Source organism: Malaclemys terrapin, chromosome 2, assembly GCF_027887155.1.
Source record: "Malaclemys terrapin pileata isolate rMalTer1 chromosome 2, rMalTer1.hap1, whole genome shotgun sequence".
Lineage (NCBI taxonomy): Eukaryota > Metazoa > Chordata > Testudines > Emydidae > Malaclemys > Malaclemys terrapin.
The window spans coordinates 252,792,875-252,808,155 of NC_071506.1; the positions used below are offsets into that span (position 1 = coordinate 252,792,875).

General features: G+C 39.5%; 1 protein-coding gene across 1 annotated transcript in view; it reads left to right on the forward strand.

Moving 5' to 3' along the window:
* Positions 1 to 15,281, forward strand: part of GPR158 (G protein-coupled receptor 158) — a 336,112-nt gene that overhangs the window by 9,657 nt on the left and 311,174 nt on the right. The window contains exon 2 of the mRNA XM_054020723.1: positions 9,040 to 9,145. Within this exon, the coding sequence (XP_053876698.1) occupies positions 9,040 to 9,145 (106 nt within the window). The remainder of the gene's footprint in view (positions 1 to 9,039; positions 9,146 to 15,281) is intronic.

Below are 15,281 nucleotides of genomic sequence, written 5' to 3' on the forward strand. Positions count from 1 at the left end.
AGCATCTTTCAAAAGAAATATATATTTCACAGTTGAAGCCTTTACAAAGCATGAATATAACCTAGAGAGCTTTTCCAAATTCCCCTTTAAAGGTTGTGTCCTCTTTATATGTTCACATCTAGCTCTAACTTGCTGGAAGTCTTGCTAATTCTTTGTCTCTCCTCATATCTTCTTGACTAAGAGGCTTGTGTAGCTTATATGGGTAGACTATAAGCAGAACTGATTACAAGGATCTTTTATTGATATGTTTGACATCTCTTCATTTTTATTTGTCCTCTGCTCATGTGCATTTAATTTTATATAGGTAAGCACTAGACAAACTGCATTCCTGTTCAACTGAGACTTGACCTCTTTGACAAAAAGACTCCTAAAATCTAGGAGATAGAAGGACCATGTTTGTCACTGTTTAAATGTTTGGCAAACCATTCTGTGCGCTTCTACTTGTAAGCAGTACTGTGAAAAGGAAATATACTCTTTCTATTTTACAGAGTGACACTGGTGTCAAAAATTCTCCTGCAGACGCAAAAGTTTGTAACTCATTGTTACAATGAAGTATAACTACTGAAAATATCAAGATAACCACTAAGCTGGGAAAACAAGCTTAAATCAATTACTGGCACTGATTTTGAAGCAGACAGAATGTCAACAAACAGTGGTGCTGGAAATTAAGGCAGACATGAAAGCTTCTTAAATCAAACCTTCTGACCTGACGGAAAATCCTTGATGACATCATTCTTCAACAATTCTCCATTATACATCATTCAAACTAATAATTTCTTGTCTGTGGAAATCCAAAATGTTAAATATGACCCTCTAATCTTGAAGCAGTATTTTGTGTCAGCTTTGTAAAACAAGGGTAGAAAACAGAATATTTATAGTAATAAGGAGATTAGCTTTCAATGCACAAAATACACTTAGTTGCCAGATGGTCTACAATTACCATTAATATTATTATTAACTTATCACTGTGGTTGTGACTTGGGTTCAGCTAAGCTGTTCTGTCAGCCTGGGTGAATATCAGACTGATACTATGTGCCGACAAGCCAAGTTTTACTATCATGCTATTGACATTTGTGTCTTGATCACTTGGACCAAGATAGCAAAGCTAAAATTATTCCCAGCTAGTTCTGTAAATATAACATTTGGAAGTAGTTGATCCCTATATGTACTAGTAGGTTGTCTTTTTCCATATGTTCCCTTTTCGGCATACTGAATCAAAAATAACTAAAAATGTGGGTAGCTAACCAGCCTGTGTTAGCTACTGTATTAATACCAGTAAAAGATTTCAGAAATATATAATCATCCTACATAGCTGTATATGCTTTACACGGTACATATGATGGTGTGGTATGTCTGGGATGGATGCAAAAGGGAGGTCACCACAAATGAATGCCAATAAACCTTTTACTACACTGTACTATGGTGATATATTCTGTAAATATCTCACACAAATCTATTTTAAAATTATTTTACATCTCTCAAGTAGATTAAAAAGCTCTGTTAGCCCCGTTCCAGTCCCTATTACTGGCTTACCAGAACTGTGGAATTAAAATAAGACAGAGATACAGAGATGGGAAACACATGCTGGAGAGGCCTAGTAAAAAAAATAGTTAAGATGCACAGTGTAAAAGTGATGGCCTTACTACTTAGGACACTGCCTAATCCCCATGAGTAGCTCTGGCTAAGGGAAGTGGTCTCATAACTTTTAGCATAGCAGTTGGGGTACTCACCTGGGATGTGGCAGGCCCAAGTTCAATTCCCATCTCTGCCTGATATGGAGAAGGGATTTGAATGTGAGTCTCCCATCCCTCTTCCCAGCTAATTGCTGTAGCCGTGGGGGTATGGGTGTCTTTCTCAGTCTCTCCCATTGAAGCTACTCCACTTTGTATAAATCTTTAAATAGTGATTGCAGCAGTCTGCCACATCCCAGGGGAGTGCCCCAACAAGCAGGCTATAGTCATTCCCACAAAGTTTCCCTGGGCCAGTGACTATTCCTTGTAATCATGAATGGCTCTGAATTGCCACTATGAATGACAACGAATAGTCATTTGGGGGCTGGGCATGATGGGATGGAGAGCGAGAGAGATGGATGGGGGAGAGAGAGAAGCTACATTTACACTGTAACCTCTCCTCCTCCCCCAACATCAAGTCTCAGAGCCAAGGCCAAGTGACTGGGGCCCATGCTATAGGGCTAAAAGTAGCAGCATAGATGTTCTTGCTCAGGCTAAAGCCTTTGCTCTGAAACCCGGTGAGTTGGGTGGGTCTCAGAGCCTGGGCTCCAGCTTGAGTGGCAACATCCATACTGCTGTTTTTAGTCCTGTAGCACAAGCCCCAAGAGCCTGAGTCAGTTGACCAGTTCACTGTGACTTGCTGCTGGATTTTTTTTTCAATGTCTCTGTACCTAGAGAGAGACTCTCTAGCCTGATGGTTAGGGTACTCATCCAAGATATGGCAGACCCAAGCGCAGATCCCTGCTTCAGTTATTAATTCAATTCATTATACGATGTGGAACAGCTTCAACAGGACGGACTAAGACAGGCATACATCAGAATAGCCTGGTGGCTAGACACTTTCTTGGAATGTAGGAGACACAAATTCAAATACTTCCTCCACATTAGGGAGAGCCTAGGCAGGAATTGAAACCAGGTCTCCCACATCCTTGGTGAGTGCCCTAGTGACTGGGCTAAAAGTTACACCTCTACCCCGATATAACGCTGTCCTCAGGAGCTAAAAAATCTTACCACGTTATAGGTGAAACCGCGTTATATTGAACTGCTTTGATCTGTCGGAGTGCGCAGCCTCCCACCCCCGGAGCGCTGCTTTACTACGTTATATCCGAATTCGTGTTATATTGGGTCGTGTTAAATCGGGGTAGAGGTGTATAAGGAAGGCACCTGCTCCTGTACTCATTTTGTGAATCTTGTCCTCTGCTTTTGTTAAAATACCTGAAGTTGAAATCACAACCTTCAAGTTGGGTAAAATGAAATATTTAATTCACCCTGACAAACTTTTGTTTCTGACTTTTTGATTCACTGAACATGTTGAAAACTTCCACTTGTCAGTTTGACCCAAAACTACATTTTTTGGCTGTGGGGAGGGTTTTTTTTGGAATTGCTAGTAAACTGAAAAATCCATTATTTGCCCAGCTTTACTCATGAGAAATCTCTTTCCCAGGGCCGGCTCCAGGGTTTTTGCCGCCCCAAGCAGCCACCCCCCACCCCCCACAAAACAAAAAACAAACGAACAAAAAAGCCATGATCGCGATCTGCGGCACTTCGGCAGGAGGTCCTTCGCTCCGAGGTGGAGTGAGGGACCCACTGCTGAATTGCCGCCGAAGAGCTGGATGTGCCGCCCCTCTCTGGTGTGGCCGTCCGAAGCACCTGCTTGGTAAGCTGGTGCCTGCTCTTTCCTAGTTTTATTGTTGGGCTGCACTGTGTGTAGAAGAGAGGAAGGTTTCTGACTGCTTCTAGGAAGAACCATTACCAGTTTTGTTTTCCTCCTCCCTGATAGGAACTTCTCTTCCTCTACCCTGTCCTTCTGACACAATCCACCACCCCTTTCTGCTGATTACCAACCTCACCAATTCACCAGGGATGGGGAGAGGGGAAAGAGACTGGTCACATTAGGACTTCAAGCAGGAAGTGAGGAAGAATCTGAATGGTGACAGGAATGTGGGTTAGAACTGATAAATGTTTTGTCCACTCTTTTAAAATAAAAAAATGAAGCTTTGCCAAAATCAAAATGTTGTGAAAAGTTTTTTTTTTAAGTTTTAATTTTTTCAATTAAAAAAGTTGAAAACAAATTTGTCTTGTTTCAAATTGAAATGTTTAGGTTTGAAAACCCAAAATAAAATGAAAAAATAACTTCAATTTGAAACAATCTTATTTTGAATTTTTCTTCTGTTGAGGAAATGAAAACTTTCCATGAAAATGTTTGAACAAAATCATTTCACTTGAAACTTCTCACAGAATAAAGTTGGACTTTTCAACTATCTTGCATGTAGAAAAGGCTGAAAACCAACATACTTTTCTCTAAGCGGAAACCACTTAGGATGATGTACTACTCTAGTGCACTAAGGGGTAGAGTAACTTAGTTACAAATTCCTCAGTCTAAAACAAGTCCAATCACATTCAAATGCTTGTTCTGCATTTACAGTCCCTAATTGCTCTAAGTCCTGTGTACTCATAAGTAACCACCTCTAGCTACACTTTTGTTTTCCAGGTCTCTTTTTCATCCCCTTATAGCTCTTAATCATGATAGGAATTGTACAACAGTTTGCTCACCACACACTTTGCAGACAAAGGCTTTGCAGTTTTACCCCCACTCTTAGAGTGGTTAGGAAATTCTTAAATCATCTTAATTTCTCTCTTATGCACCCAACCTTTTTTAGAAAAAAAAAAGTGTTGGGAATAACCCTCCCTTCTACCAATTAAAAACAAAATCTACACAAGGGATAAGTTCTCTTCCTTAACAGGAAGTAAAGTCCTCCTTCCCTAAGGCTTCTATAAACTCTCCTAGGTGAGGCTGCTGCAGCTCTAATAAGGATGACTCATCACAGATCTTTCAGCAGGTGAATCAGTTTCTTCACAGCAGGTAGAAGAAAATATTTAGGTAATGTTTGTGAGAAATTTCCAACAGTTGCAAAAGCCTCTGCTTTATCATGAGCAAGTGAGTTTGGCTGCAATCCTGCAAGTTCCTTTGCAGGACTGGACTCCTCCTGTGTTTATGCAGTACCCCATTGGAATGAACACTTCGCAGGACTGACTACCCCGCAAACTCCATTTGTTGGCATGTATGTGTTTTTAAGGACCCAAAAGTGGTCCAGAAAAATGGTGCAAATCTGCATGATGTACCTGATTGGTGAAATTTGTGTTGGGCAGAGTTAGGAGCTAACTGAATGCTGTGAGCAATCACATTTACCTAGACAGTTTGTTATTGTTTGCATGTGGTCAGGGGCTTGGAAGCACTGTGAAGTCTAAGGTTGAGGATTAAACTCTACTCAGGAATCTTGATCCACCCACACCTACATCACATATAAAATACTAAACTAGTAAGCCAGATTTTCTTATTCTTGGCCAAACTCACCCTTTTGGTACCTGAAATATGGAAGATCTTTTGATTTGGATTGAAGCAGGCTGTGGAGGGCTGAGCAATCCCCAACCCCCCATTTAAGCAAATACAACAAGCACTTCTGAATGTATTCTATAGGATAGTTGTAGATTTGCACAAAGATATGAACTAAATGTATTTATCTAAATATGAACGATGAATTCATAATGATGAATGAATGAATTTAAAAATGTCTGCCTAATACTATATAATTTATGGATGAACATAATAAGTACTTCAAGATGTTTTACATGAAGAGGGTAAAAATGAGTCTGAGACGTGGTGACTTATTTTGAATCTCAGATAAAATCTCCTTGATTGATGACTCTAAGTCAGTGTAACTATTGACTTTGGAGTTTCACTTGCTTACACCAGGTCTGAATTTGGCCATACATGGCCCAAAGGATTAAATGAATCTATTGCTCTGTTCCTGTTTTATGATGATCAGTCTTACTTGTATAGACTGTGCTCTTACCAAAAAAGGCTGCATGTTCTAGTGGATTAAGTCAGGAGTTCCTGAGTTATATCCTGGCTATGCCTCTGACTCCTTGCATGGACTTGAGGAAGTCATTTAGTGCATTTGTGACCCTGTATCTCCGTCTGTAAAATGGGGATAGTAATATTTCCTACCATACTAGACTCTCATGAAAATTAATTAGTTTGTACATCACTGAAAAGATTAAGGTGTTATAGACATAGCTTTAATTGTTTTAATTGTTTGTGTGGAATATTGTTGGCATAATAAACATGTCACATTCTTTAAAAAACTGATGTTAAGCAATTGAATTCCTAACCTGAAATTAGCAGGTTAAATTTAGAGACCCCACAGCTGATATCATGCACTTCACTGGGGGTACAGATCCAAGAAGGCCATGAGTACTGGCTGAAAGTGCTGGGCCGGCAATCCGTAGCTTGTAAGGCTATCACTGTATTTGGTAGTGGAAATTAAGACTTTGCAGTGGTATTTTTTTTTTTTTTTATAAAGTAATTGGCTGCAAAATGAGGCTGTGCTTTTTAGCATAGTTCGGCTTGTTTGAAACTTTAATGAGCTTGAGGATTCAACATCGAAGTTTGCTAACTTTATGCTCTGCAAGTTATTCTAATTACTATGACATTTTAGTGTGGCATTGTCCCACAATTATTATATAATATCCCTTACAAAAACACTGCACTAAAACCTTTATAATTAAACACACAATACTAGTCAAATACTAGTAACAGGTATATAATCTCTGAAGATGAATATAAATCTCCTCAGAACTAATTCATTCCACTGACTATTCTAAGAGAAAGGAAGGAAACTCTCTTCTTTTCTCTTTTTTAAAGCTAGGTAGCTGCACTTTGAACATTTTTTGCTTTTCATACTGTCCCTTTTGAGGTGTTTATAAGGCAGTGTGATTAATTGGAAATTGGATCAGTCTGTTTTCAGTGGAAGGAATCTTCTAATACTGTGGGAGAAACTTTTGATGATGAAAGCTTTTAAGTTCCTGGCACATGAGTATGATTCTTGAGAGAGTGCTTGCTCGTTTATTTGGTGTATATACTGGAAGCATCCTTCTGAATTTCCTAGACACCAAGGACTTGATTCTCTGTTGTCCTTCACTTTGTGAAATCATTTACATCAGGGTAAAGAGGGTGTAAAATGCTATTGAGTCAGAATGTTGGCATTGTACCCTTGCTTTATACTAGTATAAATGAATATACAAAACACAGGGCAACAGAGAATCAGGCCCCAAAGATGCTCCAGAATGTGTAGCAAAGGACTATGTGTTGTGGTCACCGAGCTACTATGCAGCAGGACTATGTTGTACGGGTGCTTTAGAACCAGAAGCAGATGGTTAAGGGGGCTGTGGGGGAGAGGAGAAGGGCTCTGCTACACATCTGGTGGCTAGGAAGTTCATACTCAGGTATGCAGATGGGATGTTGGATTTAGAAACAGTATCTTTGTCTGGGAGGCTGGCTCCTATCAATCTAAGGAATTTATCAGGCCTATATTACTGTTGTTTCTGGGCACCTCACAATCTTTTTAATGTATTTATCCTCACAGCACCCCGGTGAGGTAAAGGATATAAGTGAGGCACTGAGAGGTTAAATAACTTGTCTGAGACCTGCTGTGTGGTCTGGGATACTCAAAGCCAGGACTCCTGGGTTCCTTGCTAACACCTTAACCACTGGACCATGATCCCCTTCAGGGGCTTGAGGTCAGGTTCACGGGTCCATTGCACAGGTTTCTTTTGGGGACTGGGTAGAGGAGTCCTTGCCTCATTGGTGGAGGTTTGTCTGTTCCCTAGTGGGATCCCATGCCTCTGAAGAGAATGGTAAGAAGAGACTCAAGGTCAGAGGACTTGTACAAAATCACACAAATTGTGTTTTCCACATGTGGGAGAAATCAGAAACGCCCACTTGGGGATCCCATTATTTGTGAGCTGCCCTCTCCCCAAAGACCAAGGCAGGGGATGAACTAAGACAAAAAATCACTTCAGAGGGAAAATGACTTTGAAATTTCAAACTTTTTGTCAAACATATTTCCTTTTTTGGCTAGCTCTGGTTATTGGTATGTGTTGTCTGAGCTGGAGGGAGAGCAGGCAGGTGAAGGTCAGTCAGCAGATGCATCAAAGAAACATGCTGAGGGTAGTGTGATGGGGCTGCGGACAGATGTGAAGATGTAAGCCGGGAGTGATGGGAGGTAGCTTTGGCAAAGTGACTGCTCAGTCAATCAGTGAAACACAGAACAGAAATCACGTGATTCAAAATGGGAAATTGAAATGGTAACTAAATGAGGCAAGTAATTCAAATGAAAAATCAGGCCTGGGGCTAAGGTAGGGTGACCAGATGTCCCGATTTTATAGGGACAGTCCCGATATTTGGGGCTTTTTCTTATATAGACTCCTATTACCAGGGCCGGCTCCAGGGTTTTTGCTGCCCCAAGCGGCGCAAAAAAAAAAAAAAAAAAAAGAGCTGCGATCGCGATCTGCAGCAGCAATTCGGCGGGAGGTCCTTGGCTCTGAGCGGGAGTGAAGGACCGTCCTCTGAATTGCCGCCGAATAGTTGGACGTGCCGCCCCTCTCCGGAATGGCCGCCCCAAGCACCTGCTTGGCAAGCTGGTGCCTGGAGCCGGCCCTGCCTATTACCCCCACCCCGTCCCGATTTTTCACACTTGCTATCTGGTCTGCCTAGGCTAAGGTGCTGTGTGTATTGGATAATACAAAGAGTTTGCAATGGAGTAAAGGAATGCTTTCCAAAGGACATGCTTTATTTTTTCTCTTAGGATTTATTGAGCTACTTGAAAATCAATGGGAGCTTTCTCCATGGACTTCAACAGGAGCAGGATTTGGGTCTTATTACCTTGGTAAATAGCTCCCTCTACAGTAGACAATAGGACATGTGTGTCATTTGGAAGAGGATTAGTCTTTCAGAATGATGTGGCTGGCAGTTTCTGTAATGCTTATTGAATTACCTGGAAACTAAAGCTATCCCCTCCAGAGAGCATCCCATATATGCTAGTCTCAGATGTATTCTAGTCTGAAAATCAGAACTGAAGTCCAGAAGTGCAGGCAATTGCTAGGCACTAAAACTTGAACGACTGAGACTCATCAAATTACCTGAGTTTTTAACTTATTCTTACCTACCATTTTACTTTTGCTGATTGCTTTCGATCTAAGATCATGATCTTCTGAGTTCTGGTCTCATGGTGATTCATGTCAGGGAGCAATAACATCACAGAGGATCTCTCTGTAGCCATTACCTCAGCAACTGATCTTCTGTTTTCAGATCTCTTACAAAATTCTGTATTTAGATTAAACATTTTGTGCCAAATACAATAAAGATGTAATTGTGCTTTCTGATCTGCACATGCAGACAATTCACAGATATAAAAGTTGAACCAGTTGCTCCAAAGTCCCTGTATTAATTGCGGCTTTCTTGTTTCAGAGGTGTTGTCAAAGTTGACATAAATCTGCAGAAGGTGGACATTGACCAATGTTCTAGTGAGGGATGGTTTTCAGGAACTCACAAATGCCATCTCAACAATTCTGAGGTAAGAGCATTAGAGAATTGAACTCAACTGTAATAGTAAAAACTATCTTTCCATCATGTAACACTTTGCTTTGTGTTTACTGTATGTTGTGTTGTTTTATATTTTTCTTTAAAGGCAATTTGTGCTGTAAAGATGTTTCTGTGCCTCAAGGTATTATGGTAGTATATGAATAGTAGGAATATCAGCACAATATAAAACTGAATCTCACTGTGCAGACAAAGTGTTAGCGGCAAAGAAGATTATCAGTGAAATGACTTATGAAGTTCTGCTTGAGAGTTAAATAATAGACATTACTTTATACAACATCTTAAAATAGCCTTGCAATTAAAGTTTATCACTTTTGGCTGGCAAACCCATTGTGGATTATATAATAGAACTGGTTGAAATGCTGATGGTATTCATTCAAAAAGACTTGTTTTTGTATGTGCATTTGCAAGAGTAATATGCACTAAGAGGGAAAATTGGATTTTGTATTTTTTTTCTCTTAAAATAGAAACGCTAACACTTTGATAGAGCTGACTAAATATTTCAGTGTTTCACATCTTCCAGCACTACTTCTCTCTCCCCTCAGTTGTTCTCCCTCAAGGATCTGTGATTAGCTCAGTTTGTAGCTGCATCACAGATCATCCAAACTGGACAGTCACCTGTATGCAATGAGACTTTGACACTGGAATACTGATTAGAATACTAATTAGATTCTTGGTATTTTATTTATATGGGGGATATTTTCAAAGGCACAAATTGGAGTCGTGTCCAACTCCCCTTTACTTTCAATGGGAATTGGGCACCTAACTACTCTTTCTACCTCTGAAAAACTCCCAAATAGTTATTAAAACATACATAGACAATTGTTGCTTTCCTCTGCTTTAGATGGTGGTGTCATTAGTAGAGCTGGTAGGAAATTTTTCAAAAAAATGTGTTGTGTTGTAAAATGTCAATTAGTAGAAAACAAAACTGTTTGTGGGAAAAGGTCAGTTTCAGCAGATTTCTCAGTTAAAAAACTCCTTATGGGGAAAAAATTAGTTCTGAAGTTGTAAAAATGTTCCATTTCTTTGAAAAGAAATTGTTCTTTTTATTTTTGGAAACAACTTTGTTTTAAAAATTAAGCTAATTATAATTTTAAAAAAGTTTAAATTTGTTTAAAATGAAACATTTACATTGACCCGAATGAAAAAATTTTCAAATCGTTTGTTAGTTTGCAAAAGTTTTCAAGATCTTTTGACATTTTGTCCAGGGTCAGGACAGGAAAACCTTTGAAATCTTGAAAATTTTCCTGCGATGGTAAAACAGTTTTCAGCTCAGCTCTCATCCTCAGTGAATGCCACCCTTTAAAATGTGATAGTCGTCCTGAGCTTAAGGCCAATAGTTGTATATTTTTGGGGGGGAAAGTATTGTCTTCTCCTCCCTTATGTCACAAACAGAGACATAAGCAGGGTGAGTGTGGGTGTTGGGTTAAATTTCTTCCTACAACCAAGAAGAAAAGGAAAAATCTTAGAGGGTGCCTCAAAATATATTAAAATTAAAATGGAGAGAACAATGATAGAAGGGGACAGTACTGGTCTTTAACTCACCTTAGGCCTGATCCAAAGCCCACTGAAGTCTTTCCATTTACTTTAATAGGCATCGGACTGGGCCCTATCTTTTATATTTTAGAAAGTGAGGTAACAGAGTGAAACCAAGGCAGACATATTTCCATAATCAAACTTCCCTCCCAAATCTGAAGCCTAACAATGGGATCCTGGGCAGAGCACCCTGGCTGTGAAAAAGGGGTTTCCCTTTGAATGTGACATTTAGTAAAATTGCTGTAATTTTACATGCCTCCCATTTTATTACAGCAGGTGAGGCAAGTGGAGTGTTACTTTGGTAAATTTAGTGGTGTGGTTAGACGTTGGCTGTGTGTTATCTCAACTGGGAAGTCTCTGATGCTCGGGATGCGCTTCTTCAGCTGGGGGAAGTACATAACCCACACACCTCCTGGGTGTGGTGTTGTGACCCCTCTAGTGGCACCGAGATTAATGAGTCTGCTACAGCCTTAGTTAATGACCATGTAGCTTTTAGTTCATGCAGTAGAGGCTCATGCACTATGCTCCCCAGGTCTCCGGTTCGATCCTGACAACTGGGGTCTGTTGGTGTTACAACTGCACAATTGATTTTTGGCTTTGGGGAGTCACCAAAAGTAACCTCATTGGGTGACTGAAAAATTCCAGTGATGGCCTCTGTGCCTATGGAAAAATAGTGTGTGACCATGTAATTGCAAAACTTTCATAATACAAATGCACAAGGGGACTGAAATAAGGTTGCATGAGCAGCCTTAATTCTTGCATTTCATAATTTCTGAGTGCTTGACTTTGCAACTTGAATGTTCTTTGAATGTAGGGTTGGCTCTTTTTGGAGAGGGGAAAAGTAATGTATACACATTGTCTATTGTTCCCTCTTCTCTCTAACCTGTCTGTACTTAGATTGTTAGCTCCTCAGAGCAGGGACTGTCCCTTCTAGAATATCTAGACAGGGTTCTAGCACGATTGACATTATCATAACAAAAATAATTAGCCACTATGTGGTGGTCCTTCTGAGAGGCTTCTACTGGCTTGGGGAAGAGGAAGCATGCATCTGCGGCTGCTTTCAGTGCCTTTAGGCCTTTCTGTTTGCTCCTTTTCCTTCCTTCCATGTTGTATAAGAAAAGTGGAGCTCATGCGTGTCTGATCCAGGTGCTTTATTCCTACTGTCTTCTGCCCACCATATTAACTCTCCAGCTTCTAGAAAACTCTCAGGCACAGATCTTCCTCAAAAAGGAAGGTATGCAAGGGTTTCAATCAGGGCTGTCTTGTAATGGGTCAATCACTGAACAGAATGTTTAGTAAAATAATTGTTTATGCAGTTTTCTTGCTTGTCCCTTAACGTTTTTGTAATACAGGAAAGTTCTTATGCAGCAGCAGCAGCAGCAGCATCTTTCTGTGTTCCAGCAGAGTCCTTTCTTGGCTTCTCCTGATGTTCCCTAACACAGATTCTTCCCTCACAGCAAAGTTTAACTTGTATGTTTTCTTATAGCTCCCTTCATCTCATATATTTTTTAACATATTTAAAACATACTGTTAATTAGCACAGTCAATAAATAACAGGCCTTTAGGCACAATTTTGTGTAAGCAGCAAATAGGAAGTTTCTCTATGGAGGATTTGGACAGTCTGTGTAGGGAAGACAAAGAGGAAATAGTCAGAAGGAACTTAATAAGGACAGTTGGTCAATTCTTCACCTCAGTATCATAGTCCTATGTTTTTAGGGGCACTCTTCTTTGTAACCAATTATCATGGAAAAGATTATTTTATTTAGAGCTAGTAATATCCCATCAGCTGATTATTCAAATACATTTATCAAACTCATTGCCATAGTACCTGAATGCTCTTAGTTCTGTTACCCCTACAGAGACCATTCAACTCAGTATGTGTGATCTGGGCTAGCCTTGTGCATGACAGACAGAATTGTTTAGTAAATTTCAGTCATTTGAAAGTGTTGAAATCCAGTCAGTATTGTGGGTCACTTTAAGCCTGATCCAAAGCCCATTGAAGTTAATGGGAATCTCTCTCCATTGACTTCAATTAGATTTGGATCAGAGTCTAAGGGAATGATTTAGAGATCCCAGATCCTCTGAAGCATCTGGTACTGGCCACTGTCAGGCACTGGAATTGTTGGACCACTGGTTTTATCCAGTAGGCAAGTCTTATGTTTCTATTCCGTTTTCTGGGTGCTGTACTTCTAAATGTAGAAGAGACCCCCGCCCCACTCTCTGCCCCTGCTGCTTGGGCACCTACCATTTCATTTTAGATGCACAATGTTAGTGAGAAACTATATTCTCTGATTCATGAAAATAAAATCTTTGTTCCCCTTGATCTCTAGTAAATCATTCACATTGGAAATACAGGTTTTGCTCTTCATCCATTTAAAAATAAAACAGAAACTAATGGTTTAACTTAAAGAAAAACTTTACATTTTATCTTAAAATTGTAACAGAGCACCATTTATTTCTTTAGAACAAGCAAACATGGTATTTAGATAAACAAATTTTCAAACAAATGAAGGCCTATAATGCAGGGGGCCATCAGGGGACATAAGTCAACCCTGGCTAACATTTTTTGGATAACAGGGAGTTGGTTAAACAAGATTATACTGCAGTGAAGTTACTGGCAATGATCCTTCCACAGCAAAATCTATTATTACTTCAAATCTCATAAACGTCTGATAGTGACACTTTCCTATCAATAACATAACCTGACAGTCACTTCTCTATCTCCCACTACAGTATCGGACACTGTCTTTTTTTTTTATTCTGGGCTTTTTGCACAGACTCTTCTATCTAAGATGCCACTCTTCCTCTGCTGTTGGTGTCTCCCTTGAAGCATTTCTGCAGTGTCACACTGTCTCATAGCACTTCTCAATTGACACTTTACAGTACTTTTCAAAACGGAAAACCTAGTTGAAAGGTCAGAGTTTCAAAACTGCTGAAAGTAATATTTAGCCACGTACCCTGAGCTTTTTATTTATTGCCAACAAAATGTTGTATAAGTACTTCATGGAATAAGCTTCTAAGCTAAAATTGCATTGTGCATGGTGGATAACTATGCAGGCAAGTAACAATAATGGTTTAACAAAGTTTGGCTGTAGGAATGATGCAAACATAGCATTAGTACTTCCAATACAAGGATAAAAATTAGGTGGTGTAGTTATTGTTCCAGTCTCCTTTGGGACTGACCTATTAAAGCCAATTCTGTGGTCTCAGGTGTATGGGTTTCTGTTCCTCCACTTTCCAGAAAAAGCAAAACAATAAAAATTAGGTCACAATAAATGGAAGTCTTTGGTGGTATAAGAAATGACTGCTGTGTTCTATCCCAACGGTGGTTGCATTTCAGTGTTTGCACATAGTGATGCCAGAATGAGAAGTGCATACAAATGCAACTTATGAAATCAATAGAAGCTAGGCACCTAGGCACTGATGAAAATCCCACTAGGTGTTCATTTGTATCTTCAGGTGCCTAATACCACAGGGACTAGAGTGATCAGGGGCCACAAAAGTACCTAGATAGATGTTTACGTGTAGGTACTTTTATAGCCCATAATCACCATACTTTTATGGCTCAGCAATACAGTGGTAAGTGCCATGCCTAGGAGTAAGTGTTTGCAGGGCCCTCTGTTAGTTCATTCATTCATCATGTTAAAGAGCAAGCAGCAGATTCTCAGCTGATGTAATGTCATATCTGCAACAGTGGAGCTATAACAACTTACATCAACTGAGGATCTGATCCTAAAACTTAATGCTGGGCCAGCACATCAGGTTCTTAATTGGCAAATAAACATACTGAGCTTGCTTTTGAGATTCAAATGTCTCTTTAGAATTCTGATATCAGTTTCAAGTGCTTTATATTGTACATGTACAAGCTTATATGTACATTTCTGTATTTATTTTTAAAGGCTGGAAATGTTCTCACTTCACTGAACTTTACATGGCTTTCTAGATGTGGCTAATAATGAAGATATTTGTATGCGCTTTACTTAACCGTTGCGGGAATACTATGCTCCCATGTTTAACTTAAATTCTTTTTGAGGCAAAAATATAGGAAGAACATTCTTACTGTGAAGAAAATTTAATTGCCTTCTGCATTCACTAATGTTTGAGTGAAATTTCTGTATTAGAAATTAAAACCAAAATGAATCTTCCATGCTCCTCATCCTGAAAAAGAGACAATTTTTAGGAAAATAAGATAGCATTTCCCAGTATGGCTGATAGTCAATTAAATTAAATTAAATTATTATTAGCATAAAATAAGAACTGAAAAATATGTGCTGTTAATGCTCCTATTGTTATGAATCATAAGAAAATGGTAACAAGAAAAATGTACTCACCAGAAACTTAGAACTATAGAATTAGAAGGGATTGCAAGGGTCATATAGTCTAACCCCCTGCCAAGATGTAGGATTTGTTATGACTAAACCATGGCTATCCAGCCTCCTTTTGAAAACCTCCAGTGAAGGAGCTTCCACAACCTCCCTAAGCAGTCTGTTCCATTGTCCTGCTGTCCTTACAGTTAGGAAGTTTTTCCAGAGATTTAATCTAAATCTGCTGTGCTGTTGTTTGATCCATTGCCT